This window comes from Aegilops tauschii, chromosome 5 (genome assembly GCF_002575655.3).
Source record: "Aegilops tauschii subsp. strangulata cultivar AL8/78 chromosome 5, Aet v6.0, whole genome shotgun sequence".
Classification (NCBI taxonomy): domain Eukaryota; kingdom Viridiplantae; phylum Streptophyta; class Magnoliopsida; order Poales; family Poaceae; genus Aegilops; species Aegilops tauschii.
Window position 1 is genome coordinate 544,575,267 of NC_053039.3, and position 17,694 is coordinate 544,592,960.

Consider the following 17,694-nt stretch of genomic DNA (forward strand, 5'->3'; position numbering starts at 1 on the left):
TTTGAAAGGGGGGGGGGTTTGGGGGTTTTGGGGGGTTAATTTAGGTTGTTATTAGGTAGCTATTAGAGAGAAGTGTCCTCTCTTATATCTCCGTGCTTGGTTTACCAACGCTACGTACTGCTATGCCTAAACATGGCTTAGATTGAAGTGAAGGCAACATGTGGTGCATGTGGAAAGTAATACTAATCCGGACTTGATCAAGTTTGGATTGTACTACTTTCGACACGCACCACATGCATGTTGCCTTCACTTCAATCCAATCCATGTTCATTTCACCCGCTGATATATAATAACTCTTCATGCACGCATCATGCATCATCATATATAATAACAAGTCCTACTAATCATCATCATACAACTTCTACTCGTTATTAATAACAAGTCATACGATCATCATCCTCACAGTCATCGAACCAACCCTACTTAATTGTTCTTAGCACATGATCATCAGTATTAGGTAGGACCGAAATACCCTCTTTAAGGTAAAATAGCATAAAACAATATAGACCCTGACTCTCCATTATGGAGAATGGAGATCATCCTGTCTCCAATTCTTGCGCCTCGCTTCCTTTTGCTTCCAAGAAGCTCCTTGCGACTGTCCATACATTTTTTCCATTCATTGATTTGCATGTCTCCACTTCTTTTAGAAATCCGGTATGGACAGTTGAGATTCGTAGGATGACCTGGTTGTATATTCAAAACATCAAGCCTACCATTCTGATACATCAAATGAGGCACACAATTCTCTGGGACTATCTGTTGAAAAACATAGTAATAACTTCATAGTTAGCAATGATAATGCACTAGTTTTAGAACTATGCAAAATATGCACGGATGTCATAATAGTAAGAAATCTTACCAGGGTATCTCCATAGTAGTTACCGTAGTTCAACACGTGCACTAGTGGCACGTATGGAGGACCATAATGATGAGGAGTTTGATTGTAGATATTGTAATTCTCAATATCAGTACAAAATCCGACCAGATGAGTTTTCTCCTTATAAGTTAACTCAGAGCCATCGGTGTAGTAGGTTCTGTCTACCATGTTCCGCACATTGTTTGAACAATCAAAATAAGCTGTCAATGAAAATAAGCTGTCAACTATTTTGAAATGAACAATATAAATTAGCTAATAACTATGTTTGAGAAACTCACATAGCGGTAGAATTGGAGGCTTATCAACAAGGACCCAAATGTCCATATTGTCTTGCTCGATGTCAGGATCACCAAGATCCATGGTGACAAGCATACCCTCATCAAAACCATACATCTTGCAAAATGCTTCCCAATTTTTGCAACCAAAATGGGTTACGCTCTCAGAATTATACAGCTTTACTTCAAAATCTATATCATGATGGGTCCTTAGGTGAATTTTCTTTGTTTCCATACTTTCATGGTCTTCAAAACCCATCCTCTCTAAGACGTAGCGTCTTGCATGGCATGGGATAAGCTAGCCGAATTGTAAAAGATGAAAAGTACACGTTGAAATAGTTGAAGTCGTGCTTAATTACGAAAAAATAACACTTGTCGTCGTTGCGTACCGTTTCAACATCGAACGTCTCCTCCAGCTTAATACTGAAGCCCCGATCTTCGTCCAGGTGAGGCCTGTCGCACTGACCTCGGTCGTCGTGGCACCAGTCGCACTCCCCCGGGAGACTTTCGTCGTCCGAGTACGACATTTCCTATGTTCATATATAATTCAAATATTAAACATCTACAATTAAATATATGTACTAAAGAACCTAAGTTAGATCATTATTATTCATCACGGGTTGACTATCGGTTTGTCGAGTCTTTTCTTGAAAACTCTCAGCTCACGTGGTGTATACATTCGACCGTTGGTGATGGTCGCTTCTCCCTTTGTCCCCGTGTGCATTACACCAAAATGTCTAGCTAGCACACGGGAACAAAGGAGAAGCGACCCCACGACATCAGTCGGGATTCTTCGTCCTCTCATATATATATGGTGGAACTCTCCCTCACTGATTCCTCTCTGACATTTGCGACCGTCGGTGATGGTAGCTCCTCCTTTCGTTCTCGAGTGCATTACACCAAATTGTCTAGCACACGGGAACGAAGGAGAAGCTACCCCCACTACAACAGTCGGGATTCTTCGTCCTCTCATATATGGTGGAGACTCGACAGACTTACAGTCAACCCGAAATATCGTTTAATTATCTTTCTAAAAGAGGATTTGGCTGGTCTCACCTCGATGTCGGAGGGGGCGGTGACGGGGACGACGGCGGGGATGATGGAGGGGCCGGGGGGGGGGGGCTCCTAGATTTCTGCGAAAACAAAAACCCTATAAGCTATCAACTAATCATAGTGCTCTCCAATTTTAGCATTCAAAGTAGGATCGGAGTAGTTTTCCACTTTGAGCATTCAATAAGCAAAATCAAATCACAAAATAAAGTAGTATTCAAATTAGGATGCATTCAATTATAAGCAAAACTACATCATCTCCATGCGTCCGTACATCGCCGAATATTATCACTAATACACCTCGAATACTATCATACATATAGCATCGCTAGTACAGCTAGAACAGTAGCGCCCGACGGGTATCGGCGCGGGCGGTGGACACCCAAAGGGACGGAACCATCACAGGATCATAGCTCCAGTGAGATCCCTGAAGAACCTGCCAGGTACTGTCGAACCTGCACTCCAACGCAACCATGTAGCGACGGACGTGCTGGTCCTCCTCGCTGACACGCTGACGTACCTCCTCCGCGGTGTCCGGAAGCCTCGGCACCGTCACTGGCCCACGCGAGCGCCACCAAACAAGGATCGGGTCAACGATGGGCTGGTTCCTCACCAACCTACGCCAACCGGAAGGTAGCACCTCCCAAAACCAGCCCGGCGGAGCCCAGTCCCGGACATGGCCCCTCTGATCAAGCCGGCCTCCTCCGTCGAGTCGACGACGAGGATGCGGGATAGGCATCGTCGACGTCGATGCGGGAATAATTGCTTTAACTAAAAAAACAAACTAGTTCTATTAATTTCCTTACTATAAATAGAATAAAGTAGTACTTACTACAAATAAACTAGCTAGTTTAACTAGTTCTGTTATTTTTCTAACTAATTCTATTAAACACTTTCTAAGTAGTACTTACTAAAAGTTATCGGGGAGGGGGGTACATATATCGACAACGACATACCCGATAAAAAATAAGAAGAGTAAGAAGACGAAAAAAAGAGGAGAAGAAGAAAGGAATAGAGGAGGACATCGAAGAAAAAAAAGAAAAAAAGAGGAGAAGAAGAAGGAATAGAGGAGAAGAAGAAAAAATAGAATAATATATTATTCTATTTCTTCTTCTTCTACTCTTTTTTTCTTCTTTTTCATCTTCTTATTTATTTCTCCTCTACTTCCTCTCCTCTTCTTCTTATTCTTCTTCTTCTTCTTCTTCTTCTTCTTCCTCTTCCTCTTCTTATTTTCCTTTTTTCTCTCCTTCTTTTTCTTCTAAATATGAACATACATAAATGACTTCTAAATATGAAAAATCTAAACTACACATCTAAATTAATACATCTAAATTACAACAACTAAATTACAAATTAATACAACTAAATTACAAATCTAACTACACATCCAAATTAATACAACTAAATTACAAATCTAACTACACATCTAACTACACATCTAAATTAATACATCTAAATTACAACAACTAAATTACAAATTAATACAACTAAATTACAAATCTAACTACTATAGCTAGGGGGCGCGGCGGCAGCGGCGGCGGCCATTACAGGGAGGAGGAGGAGGGGATCGGGGCGGCGCTCATAGGGTGGCGGAGGGCGACGGCGACCGCGGCGGGCCGGGGGCGGAGGGCGGCGACGGTGACGTATACGGGGCGACGGCTCGGGGGCGCGCGGCGGAGGCCGACGGCGACGGCGGCGGGGGGGGGGGGGGGCGGAGGACGACGGCGACGGGCGATGGCGTGGGCTCGGGGGCACTGGCGACGACGACGACGACGGGGCAGCCTGGCGGCGTAGATCGAGCTCGCGGCGTCGTCGGGAGGGGGGACACTGGCGATGGAAATCAGAAAATTTCCAAAGTGCTACTTATATAGCAAAGGCTTTGGTCCCGGTTGGTGGCTCCAACCGGAACCAATACCCACCCTTTGGTCCCCGTTGGTGCCACCAACCGGGACTAAAGGCCTAATTTCACCAGCGCAAAGGGCGGGAAGCAGAGGGCTTTGGTCCCGGTTGGTGGCACCAACCGGGACCAAAGGGGAGCATTGGTTCCGGTTGGAGCCACCAACCGGGACTAATGTGCTGGCGCGGTGCGGTGGGAAGTTTAGTCCCACCTCGCTAGCTGAGAGAGCTCAACACCTGTTTATAAGCTGCGCTGCAGCTCAGGTGCTGAGCTCCTCTCTAATATGCAGGCATTATACATGCCTACCTTTGTCATTGCCATGTTGGGCCTATTGGGCCTGCGGGCCTGCATCCTGGCCCATGTGCAGATGGGTTTCTAGTCGTATGCAGGCTGTGTGGCCCATTAGGAGGCATTTTTTTTATTTTTTCCAGTATTTTTTTGTTTTTTGAATTATTTATTTTCTTTTGATTTTTGCTTTATTTTTTTATTCTTTTTGCTTTTAGCTCAGAATAATTATAAACTTTCTGTTAATCCATTAGTTTCCAAATTTGAATAGTTTAAATTTCATCCGGAAACTCATGTGTTACAAAGGGATTTTATTTTTTAAACCTAATTTGAACTCCTGACTTTTTGTGTGTTCAAAATGCACCATTCAAAGCCACATCATCGTTTTTTAATCCTTTCTGACTTCATTTGTTATTTTTCATGCATTTACTAATTATTTTGAACTATAAGACCCTAAAATTGAAAAGCATTTCAAATGAACTCTGGAAAGGTTGAAAGTTGGCATGATATCATCATTTCATTCACATAGCATGTGCAAGAAAGTTGAGAGGGTTACGGCAAAAACTGGATGCACTTCGTGTACAAAACGGACAATCTCTTTCAAAGTATCAGGATTTCATCCGGAAACTCGTCTGTTACAAAGGGATTTCATTTTTTAAAACTTATTTGAACTCCTGTCTTTTTGTGTGTTCAAAATGCACCATTCAAAGCCACATCATCATTTGTCAATCCTTTCTGACTTCATTTGTTATTTTTCATGCATTTACTAATTATTTTGAACTATAAGACCCTAAAATTGAAAAGCATTTCAAATGAACTCTGAAAAGGTTTTCTTTCTACTTACAACAAAAAATTTATTTATTTTATTTATAATTACTTATGTCTTTTACTTTAATTATTTTATTTTTATTTATTTTACTTGCTGCTATTTTTACTTAATTAATTAAGGTTTATTTATTGTAGTTACTATAGTTTATTTTATTTTATTTTATTAAGGTTTATTTAGTTTTATTTATTTTATTAAGGTTTATTTATTTTATAAATATAAAAAAATGAAAATAGATGCGCTTATAGAGAAAATTCAACCTAAATTCATAATAAATTTCTATGAAATTTACTGTGAATTTAGGTCAAATTCCCTGTATAAGGGCATCTATTTTCACTTTAAAAGCAGAGAGGGACGGACTTATAAACTGGTGTGAGCGCCCTTCGTTTGGTGAGGTTGGACTAAACACTGGCCGCAACTAGGACCAGCCCTTTAGTTCCGGTTTGTGGTATGAACCGGGACTAAAGGATGGTGGGCCAGGAGCGTGGCCCATTGGTCCCGGTTTGTACCACCAATCGGGACCAAAGGGTCCATACGAACCGAGACCAATGCCCACGAGGCCCCGGCCGGCCCCCTGGGCTCACGAACCGGGACCAATGCTCACATTAGTCCCGGTTCGTGACTGAACCGGGGCTAATGTGAAAACTGCCCTGTGACCTAAGCCCTGTTTTCTACTAGTGGCAATTTGTCAAGAAACTGTAACCTAGTGTTTTCTGAAAACCTAGCCCTCAAACTGATGGTTTCTGCAATTTACCCACATACAGTAGATACTATCTGCAAAGGAAAGTACACTCAAGTCATTGATCATGCTGGTATGTTGTTACACTCTTAAATCAGGTTAGTAATGAGATCGTTAGCTGATGTTTGGAACAAAAATGAAGGGCATGCCCAAATGTGACCCTTCCTGAGTGCACTTCAGCCTGTATGAATGTCGAAGTGCTTTTAGGCTACTAGCATTCCAAAAGAGATTAGCTGTACATTCCGGTTACTAGCATTCCAATTAAAATGAGATTAACTGGAATCCAGACTTTAATCTACTTCCGTCTTAGTTCTTCCGTTGAAATTACGCTGAAGAACTCAAGATTCACGGGCGTAACCCACAGCGTAATGAGATTAACTGGAATCTAGACTTTAATCTATGCGTGTCAGTTCTTCCAGACTTTAATCTAAATTCGCCCCCCTATATATCCACGAGGGTGTCTGCTTTGAACCCTCATCGTTCATGCACACAACTGTACATATCCACGAGGGTGTCTGCTTTGAACCCTCATCGTTCATGCACACAACTGTATATATCCACGAGTGTCTGCTTTGAACCCTCATCGTTCATGCACACAACTGTATCCTTCAGATTGTCCGATCAAATGTATGTGATTGATGGAGATGAAAAAAAAGAAAGAAAGAAAGAATAAAGAATGAGATAAAGTGGGCCAAATGGATGTGTCCGACGTGGTGGACTGCCGAACATTTTCAGACGTCCTCATGTACTCCCGCATATAGGCTAAGTTTGAGGGTTTACGGATAGTTCGGACGTACATAGACAGGGGAAGGGGGGAAGGCCTGTTGGGTACGCCTTTTCCTTCTCTTTGCTATCTGGTTATCTGTCTGGACGTTACGAACAAAGGAGGGTGGTAGACAATCATGTTTTGCAGATTCTTAGATGTTGTGCGTGCAATGTGCGTTGTAGATTTCATACTGTATGTACTCGTTCATTGTTTTGATTGTTTCATTTTTTTTCTCTCTTCATCCCAGGCATAGCTTTGGTCTTGTATGACTTTGATATCTGCTAGTAGGATTATGTGTGTGTGCTAGTGTTGGCTGTGTGCATCTTAATTATGCAGAGACCGGGTGTGTATTCATAATGCATGTATCCCCTTGATGCTACATTATGAATCAATAAAAACCGCCCTTTACCGAAAAAGTTTGTGCATGTTATCTAAGCTTTTATCTACTCCCTCCGTCCCAAAATATAAAAACGTTCTTATATTTTGGGACGGAGGGAGTAGCTCTGAGAGGAGTGTGCCAACACACACAAAAATAGATAAATAAATCAAAATAAGCTATGAATTATCAATGTTAGATACAAGACAAACAGGATCAGACTTGAACAGGGTAATGATATATCATCATGCTGTGCAAATCGACCAGCCAATAATCGCTTGGGTAGACTGTAGGCCAGTGTCCGCCTTTGGTTGCTCAGAAAACCTCCGGGTTGAAGTTCCCAGGCATGGACGCCCCGCCGCCCGCGTTCCTGAGGTGCATGGACAGCACATACTTGTCCGCCTCGAGCTGCCGGACCTGCTCCCGGTGCTGGGCGACCTGGCCCTGGAGCTCCCTGCCCTTCGCCTCGTCCTCCAAGTGCTGCCGGTGCTGGAGCAGCACCGCCTTCTTCAGGATGGTGTTCTGCCGCCGGATGTTTTCCAGCTCCCGGTCCTTATCGGCGACGACACGCGCGGCGCGAGTGCAGACGGCGCCCCCGAAGGCCTCGAGGATCTTTGCGGCGCGGCGCCGGGCGTCGTCCATGGAAGCGGCGCTCGCCATCTCGCCCACCAGGACCTCCGTCCATTCAGCCGCCGATTGTTTTACTTTTGCATGGTCGTCGTCTGCGGCGGCGGGCTGCGCCGGGGCGTACGGAGGAGCGGTGACCCCGTCGCCGTCCGGCGGGCAATCCAGGCGCAGCTGGAGCATCCTCTCCAGCACCGCTTGGAAGTCGTCCGTGTCCATGGCGGACGGCTGGCTGGCGACGTCTACTCCCTTTTTGCTCGGCTCGAGTCCTTTTGGCAGGTATGAGAGGCTGGTCGCGTATATATGGGAAGCCATGGTTGGAAACCGAGTCGAACAGTAACTGGCCGGCCTAACGGGCCTGGCGGCCCAACCTCGTTTCCGAGTTCGGCCGCGTGGCCAGCCCACGCAAAAGCCCAGCCCAGGGCCTCCCAACCGCATAGCATTTCTGCATTTTTCCCCACTTGGTACCAAAATCAAATCGAAACCCCGGAATTTCCAGACCAAACCCCTACCCCATCCCCGGCACCGGGAATGCGGCGCGGGCGCGGCGGCGGCGGCGGCGGCGGGCGGCACCCGAAGGCCCCCTCCTCCTCGGCGGCCGTGGACCGCACTCCGATGACGGACCAGCCGCTCTACCCGCGGAACCTCGACCACGCCTTCTCCCGCCGCGACTCGGACGCCTTCAGCGTCTGCTCCTCCATGGGCACGGCGCCCTCCCACGCCGCCCCCATCACCAGCCTCTCCGACCGCGCCTCCCAGGCCGCCGCCCTCCGCGCCGTCAACGCCTACCTCGCCCCCGCCGCCATCCACCTCCGCCCGCCCCTCCCGCCCGCCAAGGACATCGTCGCCGCCTTCCACCACCTCGCCGACCGCCTCCGCTACCCCCTCAAGGCCGCCGCCTGGGAGGACGACCTCCTCGCCCTCCTCCGCTCCCTCGGATGCCCCTACAAGGTCACCAGATCCGCCCTCAAGGCCCCCGGCACCCCGCACTCCTGGCCGCCGCTCCTCTCCGTCCTCTACTGGCTCACCCTCCTCTGCCGCGCCACCGACGGCCTCGCCGCGTCCCCTCCCCCCTCCACTGACCTCATGACCTACATCACCGAGAGCTACTACCTGTTCCTCACTGGCGAGGATGACGCCGTCGCCGCCCTCGACGACGACTACCACTCCAAGGCCCGCGCCCAAGTCGGTGCGTTGGGGGTGGCCATTCAGGACCTGGAGAAGGAGGTTCAGGATCTCGAGGCCAAGCGGAGCAAGCAAATGTCGGCGCCCTCTCGCCTCAAGGCGCTGGAGGAGAAGAAGGATGCATTTACTGCCGACGTTCAGAAGTTCGAGGCAGTGGTCAAGAGCTGGTCCACCAAGATCAAGGAGAAGGAAGATGCCTTGGTGGAGAAGGAGAAGGAGCTGGAGGCCAAGGTGATGAATTGCCAGCAGACGATGGCCGAGAATGAGGAGCTGCTGAAACAGGTGGAGACGCAGGTGGTCAATGTCAGAGATGTCGATAGGATGGCTAGGGAGATGCAAGCGGTGGAGCATGATATTGCCAAGTTGGAGAATGCCAATGCTGTACTGGAGGAGAAGGGGTGGGAACTTGAAGCTGCACTTGTCAGCAAGCTCGAGGAGATCGAGGGCCTTGCCGAGCTGTGCAACCAGTCCCTCAGGAAGTATGAATTCCCTAAAGAACATTGGATCTCCTGATTCTTTGATTTTTTCTCAATGTTTTTATTCTTTCACCAATGGTTCGATTGTTATCTAAGCACCTTTAAACTGACCTTAACTGAGTAACCATGTTATCTAAGCATCTATCTGTTGTAATACTGAAATGTTGCTCCATAGTTCAATATGTTTAGTCTTCTTAACCTCCATAGTTCAAATACTAGTTCATTTGGAGAGTCAACTAATTTTGTTCATACCTAAGCACTCCAATTACTTAATCTCAGAATTCTTTTTGTATGATCTTTTGCTTTGTTTAGGATATGCGGTCATGCAGTTTACAAGATTGTGCTTTAACTTGCGATAGTACTCTCTTGATTGTGCAATTTGTCTCATGTCTTTTGTATGTTACCTTTTACCTTTCTTGTTGTTTGTCATTCTTAACTTGTTTTACTGCTTGTTTCCTTAACGGTTTAGAGTACACTCTGCTAGTCTGCTGTGTGTGCAATTATATAGCTAAGCCTGCTTAGGGGAAAGCCTTATTTTTTCGTGGACTATCATTGAGATGTCAGGTTAGATTAAGTAAACTGCTTTCTGTTCAAAACCAATAATCATACTATCAGTCGTTTGTTCTTAAGATCTGGACGTACATAGACTTCTGATTGAGACAATGAATAAGGGTGTGCATGAGGCAGTCCTCTAGTAGTTTGCATTAGCTGAATAGAGACGGTTCCAACTTTGCAGTGTTACCCATCAGAAAGTGCGGGAAAGTTGTAGGACATGATATGTTTTTTGCCCTTGTTTTACTTTGTCCCCCATTTTCCCTCCAATTGTTTATGTAGCTTAACTCTGTGTAATCCCTTCACCCACTCTTCCTGATCATAATTTCTTTAGTTCTTCTGTTGAAAATAGTATCATGTTGCAAATCGGCGACTTCATGTGTGAAAGCATTCCAGCAAGGTTGTAACTATTTTTGTTCTATGTGATAATTTAGCTTTCTTTTGGGTGATAGACACATGTTTAGGCAAACATAGTTATAATTCATTCATAGTGCTCCTCTATTGCTAGTTTGCTACAATGTAATATATCACATGTTTATATATTAATTTGTTATTGCTATGATACATACATCTTTACAAAGAGCTTCTAATATGTTTCGCATCATAGCATTCTTCATAATTGAGAAATATAAAAATTAAGGGCTATGCTAACATCTTTCAATTAAAAGAAAACATCGCCGGGACAGATGTTGTGTAACGCAGTATTCTTTAGTATTGTCCCTCAGTGCTTAGTTAGTGGCAGACTGAAGCAAACAAAGATCAAAATCTCAGAAAGATAGAGTATCATTTTATTGTGGTTTTGTTGTTTATTCTTTGAGTTCTGTTTCGTCAATTTATATATAGAGCTTGTTGCCTTACTGTACTGTTGTGCCATTTTGCAGGTTGAAACCCAGTATTGATTTCCAGTTCGAGGTAAATGCAAAAGGATCCTCCCCGGCTGAGATCCTTGGTACAACCTACAAAACCACCCTGAAGCCCGCGCTCAATGCTCTTGCTAATGAGACTAAACGGCTAATTATCTCAAAGCGTGATGAGTCAATTGATCTACAAAAGCAGTTGCAAGGAATTGCTAAAATGCTGGAGGAGAAAAGGAGCCATGTTTCTGTTCTACAGGCTAAACATAATGAGGTCAGTCACCTTATACTATAAATGATACATCACAGCATGAAAAAGTAAAACAAATACCTGAAGTCCATTTTAACTCTTAGTATGTTCATGATTGACTTTTTTAAACTCATGCATCAAAGTGGAAATACTTTCTGTATAATGCGAAAGTTGTTTACAATCCTGGCAAAATGGAGATTCTGTACTTTGGGTTGATAAAATTCGTCCAGTAGTCTAAAAATATCATGAATTTAGTACTCATTACAGCGTAGAAAATAGTTGGCTTATTAGTTATGTGCTGTGCATCATGGAAAAAGTACTGAAGTGAACTCTTTTTTATTTAAATTCTCAAGTCAACACTGGCCAATGGCTTACTTCCTTGTCTTATATTCCCTCAGTTCAACAATACATGTTATATTGTGTTTGACTTTTGACATGGTCTCTAGCGTGCATTTTTGGCTGTTGGTTTTCATATGAATAATTTAGCAAAGAGTCATAAGATTATAATTTTAGTAAATTTTTTCAGGGCAAACCTAATCATACTGTTTTCACTCTGCCAATCCAAATTATAAACATCAGTTGTCAAAGTTAGAGATGCGTTACTTATATTCCTGAATGGAGATACTAATTGGTTACAACGTTGCGGTGACCTGCATTTTATGGTACTGTGGTTTGTTTTATTTCTCATCTGCTCCAACTGCTAGAGAACCAGTGTCCTAAGGGCATGTATGATGGGGTGATGTCAGTTCCTCTTGGTAATGCCCCTGCCACGTAAGATGTTTTTATTGATGGAGTCAGATGCCATGTCTTGGTCTTATTTAGTTATCACTTATCACTACATAATTTTAGGGGCATGCAGATATTAATTGCTAGAAACAACATAAAGAGATAATCCATTGTGTAACATGTTCGAATTATCATCTTTAAATGACATGGAAGCTTAAGAGAAGGTTGCCTTCTCAACTACTGCACATGCCCTGAAAGGCATCAGCGGTACTAGTAGTTATATTTCATTTCACATCGTGGTTTCTGTTCCCAGATGACTGGTCAGCTGGATTCACTGGATCGTGAAATCCAAACTCACGTTTCACGCTGCGCAGCCGATGCTAGAAAATTGAAAGACGAGCTAGAGAAAAAGGAACATCACATGAGCACCGTTGAGAAGGAGGCAGAAGAGTTTTTGAAGGTAACATGGTCTTTTAAATTTGCTCTGTTTCCCGTAGCATGACACATGTACCACCATCAGATAAATTATTTGCATCATTGTTGTGACTTGGCAGAACTCGGAAGAGGGTCTCCAGGCCGCATTGAGGGAGACCGACGAAGAAACCCAGATGTGCGCGAGGGAGCTGCTTAAGCTCATCGATTCAATCGCGGAGTACAAGGAGTTTGTGGAACAGTCGACTGCCGAGATGAAGAAAGACCTCTATGAATGCGTGGACGACATAGCTTCGCTGTCAGTCAAGATAGTCTGAGGCTGGTTACATGTTGGAAGCGAGTTAGATGTTCTCCCTCGGTTCCATAATGCATTGCATGTAGATTTTTTGAAAAGTCAAACCTCACAAACTTTGATCGAGTTTTTCTGGAGAAAAACATCTACATCACAAGAAGTAGTTTCGTATTCGATATTTGGTATCGAAGATATAAATAGTTTTCTGTGTAAACCTGGTCAAATTTTGCGAAGTTTGGCTTTTCAAAATATCTGTACGCACTACATTATGGATTATGGAGTAGAGGGAGTATGTATGATGCTTTTAGAGATTGTTGAAATGACGGCTGTGTCTGAGCTCCCAGTTTCGTGACTGACAGTCAAGCGCAGAAAAATAGAAGTCGTTACTAACAGGTCTTTGTGCAGCTGCAGGGGACAGCCCCCACGCACTGCCATAAGATAAAAACCAGAGCCAACTCAAGTTGCAGCTGCTAGGTAAACAGATTCAGCAGCACTGCGTTCAATTCAACATACAGAACAACACTTTTAGCAAGGGTATGTATGGACAAACGAAAGGATCATGCAGCGTGCATCGCCATCCTTCGTCCTTGACGCAGGATTCCCTTCCAGCCATGCCGTCGCAGCGGGTTTTCTGAAGGTTGTACCGGGTGTACAGAAAATGACATATGAGTAAGGTCATGTCAGCAGGCTTAATTCCTTGGAAACAAGATTTATTTCTTGTTTTCCAGAGTCTGAGAAATGGCAGCAGCACCCACCATAACCCCCTACCGATCCCTACCAGAAACAACCAGGTATTGCTCAAATAAGAGGAGCAAGTAGGCTCTGTGCTGATCCTTAACCCTGTGGCAGCATTCCAGACACATTTAGCTCGCCTTGATGTCGCAGTGGAGCACCATGGACTCATAGTCATGGTGGACATAGTGCAGGCCGCTGGCTATGTCCCTGACGATATCGTACCGGGCGGCCCATTCCCGGATGTTAGCTCTCAACACGGGCAGTGGCTCTCCTTTGTTGTAACACCACCCTTGAAAGTAGTGCCATTGATTTCATACAAAGTTGAGGGAGTAGATGAAAAATATATCATATATTTTTAGAACAAAAGCTGATTTAGAGAATAAGACTTTTTTTTTAAAAATGTACTGAGCACAGCTTGTGTGAGTTCAAGTGGACAAGGGATGAGATAGGTCGTACTGTAACCATTTCTGCCCAGTTAGTTAACCATCAGCTCTGCATATTCACTTTGACAAAGATGATGTCAAATATGGGGAATGAGCAATATCAATGAGCTGAGACTAAACAATACATGATGCACTAGCACTACATTGCAGCTCAAGTTTCAGCCCATAATTTAATAACAACTCTAACAACTTAACAAGTAGATATCTTGCCTTGATAAGCCAGCCATAATACCAAGTCATGAAACAGAAATTCCCTAGCACTGTCCAAAAGCCAGAAATCAACACCAACTGTTGAATATCATTCTACCACAACATTCGTCATGATCACTACTTAGGTAGCTAGTGTTCGGTCCTTTTTTATGCAATTTGAAGTGCAGCAGCATAGCCATCACCGTATGCTTAGCAGCGGTCGATGACAACATGCCACAGCGTGCTGTCGACGACTTTGAAAGTGCAGGTGTCTCCTGCCTTGAGCCCGTTCTCCTTGCAGAATTTTGGCCAGCCTGTTACAAGCCTATTCGTAGCCTTTCTGGTGCCCGGAGACAAGGCCACACCTTCCACCTCCCAAGAATTGTCGCTCTCCATGGGCTTGAGCGCGATCTTGCAACTCTCCACGAATCCGAAGGGCCGTGGCAAACTCTGCAAGCCATTGCAGCACAGGGCAAAAGTTATTGGTTGGGAAAATTGGATATTATCGGATGGGTTATTTGTATCACAGTTGATGAGTGAAATGATGACAAATTGACAACATTATGCACGAGTTCATAATACTCTGTCATGTCAAGAGTTGTCTGATAGATTGTTTAGTTCCCTTATTTCCAAAAGGTGCACTCGTATTTCTTACTCTCTTTTTTTTTTCAAATAAGTTCCTAATTTGCTCATGGAGTAAAATAATAATTGTACTTACACATTTTTTAAGCACAGAACCGCTGCTGATCGTCTTCCTTAACCAAGCCTGCGACCCTGCAGATCCAAGCTCATAGACACACTTTGTCTTCTTGTTTAGGTGCCCTGAAGTTGTTGGGCTTTCTACCATCCTTTCGCTTTTGCTACGTTTCCTTTTCGGAGTTTTCGGAGTGGAAACATGTTCTTCCTCTTGGCTTTGTGCTCCAGGAGCTGAGAGGACAATGGTTGTAATCAATTTAATCTATGACCAAGATATAGTTTTTCAGAAAAGTTTGACTACTCACATTGCTCGCTTTGCTGAGACGAGCTTGTTTCTTACTCAATGTGCTCATTATTCCCATGTCCATAGGTCTCCAATGAGAAGGTCATGCGCCCGTGATACTTGATCAGCAGGACATGAGTTTCAGACAGGTTTTTGTGTTCCAGAAACTTTGGCCATAAGGGTCCGGCGAAGAAGACATTCGGGCCATCCTTCTCGAGGTCGATATGCCAGGATGTTGAAAAAATGGCTGCCGGTTTCGGTCTGTTCAGGTCTTCTTCTGAGATGTATCCTCGCCGCAGAAACTCAGGAGGGATAGGCTGCAAGAACAGTTGGAACGACATAATGCAGTGAACATACATGCTCAGCAGCTTAATGGTTCTGAACATTTGAACGGGAAAAATTAAACAAACCATCTTTTCCTTGAAACTTGTCTGAAATGGCACAATGAACTGGGGCTTACGAGCAAATGCATTCTCGATCTCAGGTGGGCTCAAAACTGAATATGAACAAGCGTGAATTAGTTGTCTAATGTTTGAGTTATGATTGTAGTAATTGTTAGGTCAAAAGTACATGTAACTAACTAAGGAAGTCCAGACGCACCAGTAATTGTTAGGCCGAATGGTTTAATAACAAAGCCGTCGTCGAACACCTTTAGGGTGACCGTGCCGCGCAATACATGCTTGAACACCAAGTAGCAGCCGACGCCAATGCCGTGCGCGGCAACAAACTGTGGCCACCCATCACCCAGGAACGAGCCGTTGGAGTCTCGGCCGACGGTGATGCCCCAGGGTTTCTTGCCGAACGGACTCATGATGTGGGCCTTATGTTCAGCGCCACGATCTCCGGTATCGAACCACCGAGCGGTCTCATCGTTGATGCGCTGCATAATCACAGTGGGGTTCGTCATGGAAGTATATATCAGGATATAAGATGGACAACACTGGAGCAGTAACAGTGGCGTCGTTCTTACAAGATACTTGGAAGCAGTCAGTTTCACCATCTGCTGCATCTTGGTTCGCATGCCATAGTTGCCGGACGATCCCATTGCGCTTGACACTACCTGCGAACAGTGACATGTCAACGTGCACGACAAGGACAGAGAAATGCAAATCTGTTGCATCTGCAAGTGTAAAAGAATGTAAAAACACTTTTTTCAGTCTTTTATGTACGTACTGATGAAGAAAAGAATCATCAGTAACTGCAAAGCCCTGCTTATTAGCTCGCATTACCTTGTGATCCAGTGAACAGAGTCTCTATTCCATTTCCAAAGCAACACTATGCAGAATAGGTGATCTTTATATACTACTGTAGTACAAATTAATGTATGGAGGCTAGGCTAGTACAGTACAACTAGAAATTATTAGCTGGTTTTGTACTGATTATTTACAAACGAGGAGCCTCTAGCTAGTTTAGTTTCTAATTATATATATTTGCGCTCTGAAGAAAGTCGTATTAGCTGATTTTGTGCTGATTATTTGCCTGGCTGTTTCCTCCTCACGCTGCTGGAAGCGGACCCCTTCCACCGGTAAAAGAAAAAATTGTGATAGCAATGCTAGATTCTAGCATCGTGCCGTTTATTTGCACTGGATTGTACGAACCGGCTGATTAACCATGTACTGAATGATGTAACTCTGTCGTTTTCGCAATAAAGTGCCAAGAGGCTTTTCCCTTTAAAAAAAAAAGAAACCCTGCTGGTTCATGTTTTCAATCAAACTAGTAGTGCTCATATGGATATTGGAAGACATGCATGAACTAAAACCTAGTAAATATCAAATCATGCCGGTCAGAGGCAGGAGATCTCTTGATGCATGTCGTCTCCCAGGCGCGAAATGTTTGAAAACACATCTGAGAGACCCGGGGTGGATCTTCCGAAGAAAAGAAAATAGTACTATCACGTTTGAATCGAAATAAATCACATCTGGAGGGCTTTGGGCGTGTGAAAAAAAACGCTGTTTTGAAAATCAGTAGCATACGCGGCGAATATCCAGCTTTGGATGGATCCGCGGCGTGGAGATGGAGTACCCCATCGGTAGATCCATTCGTTCCACGCTTACTCGACACCTCTCGATTTGAGTGGGAGACACTAGCTAATGCATCTCACCAAGTCACAAGCCAAGGGTTTGAGTGAGGAGGGAAGAGGGGGAAAAGGAGGACGGAGATGGGGGCCGGTTACCTCCTGCCCTGCTTCCCTACGGCCGGCCTTGCTCCTTCCTTCCTTGCGCTCCCCGTACGTCGACCGCCGGAGTGCCTGCGCCTCTCGCCTTGCTGTGCGCGGTGGCGGTGCCTGTGAGAGGGGATGGGAGGTGAGGGGACGGGACGAGCGACTGCAGTGGAGTGGAGAGGCCAGCGGCGGACCGGACGAGCTACTTGTAGTGGTAGTGCTAGACAGTACTCGATGCCGCTGTACTGTAGTAGCAGTGGTACTGCCATGCACGGGACACGAAGCAAATAAGTACAGTAGTAATAAAAGAGGTTGCCGTCCCTTCCTTCCAGCTTCTGTCTCTTTGGACGTCGCCTACCACCACATCACATCACATCATCCGCCCGTTGGTTCCTTTGACATTGCGCGCCATACGCACAGCTTTGCCAGCCCTAGGCCTCAACCCTACTACTCCTACTCTCAATCGGTGTGGAGTAGATGGGTTCCCGGACTTGACCGCTGCAGTGTGTACAGTACTAATTGCTTCCTTCTTGCCTTGTACTGTAGAACGTTGATAGGGTAGGAGCACTCCGTGCTACTCTTAGGCCCACTGCGCGATCCCAAACGGACGTCCGTTTTGCTCGGGTTCTATCCGTTTGGATATGGCAAGGGGGCCGTGTCTGGGCCTATCCTGGGATGCGGTGGCCGTACGCCCAACACGCGGCC

The 17,694-nt window shown here is 45.0% G+C and overlaps 3 protein-coding genes across 3 annotated transcripts; 1 reads left to right on the plus strand and 2 right to left on the minus strand.

The window, feature by feature from the left end:
- Positions 1-7,406: 7,406 nt before the first annotated feature.
- LOC109765143 (uncharacterized) lies at positions 7,407-8,030 on the minus strand. The gene has a single exon (XM_020323918.3). The coding sequence runs from the start codon at positions 8,028-8,030 to the stop codon at positions 7,407-7,409; it is 624 nt and encodes a 207-aa protein (XP_020179507.1).
- Positions 8,031-8,196: 166 nt separating this feature from the next.
- Positions 8,197-12,802, plus strand: LOC109765142 (kinetochore protein NDC80 homolog). The gene is made up of 4 exons (XM_020323917.4): positions 8,197-9,379; positions 10,810-11,056; positions 12,072-12,218; positions 12,313-12,802. The coding sequence occupies exons 1-4, from the start codon at positions 8,247-8,249 to the stop codon at positions 12,505-12,507; spliced, it is 1,722 nt and encodes a 573-aa protein (XP_020179506.1). The 5' UTR covers positions 8,197-8,246; the 3' UTR covers positions 12,508-12,802.
- Positions 12,803-13,775: 973 nt separating this feature from the next.
- On the minus strand, positions 13,776-17,142 carry LOC109765145 (putative B3 domain-containing protein Os04g0347400). Its single transcript, XM_045229310.2, is given in 7 exon segments — positions 13,776-14,299; positions 14,568-14,776; positions 14,851-15,145; positions 15,239-15,324; positions 15,429-15,708; positions 15,799-15,888; positions 17,002-17,142. Coding segments are annotated over 6 exon segments (1,185 nt in total). The 5' UTR covers positions 15,874-15,888; positions 17,002-17,142; the 3' UTR covers positions 13,776-14,059.
- Positions 17,143-17,694: the final 552 nt, after the last annotated feature.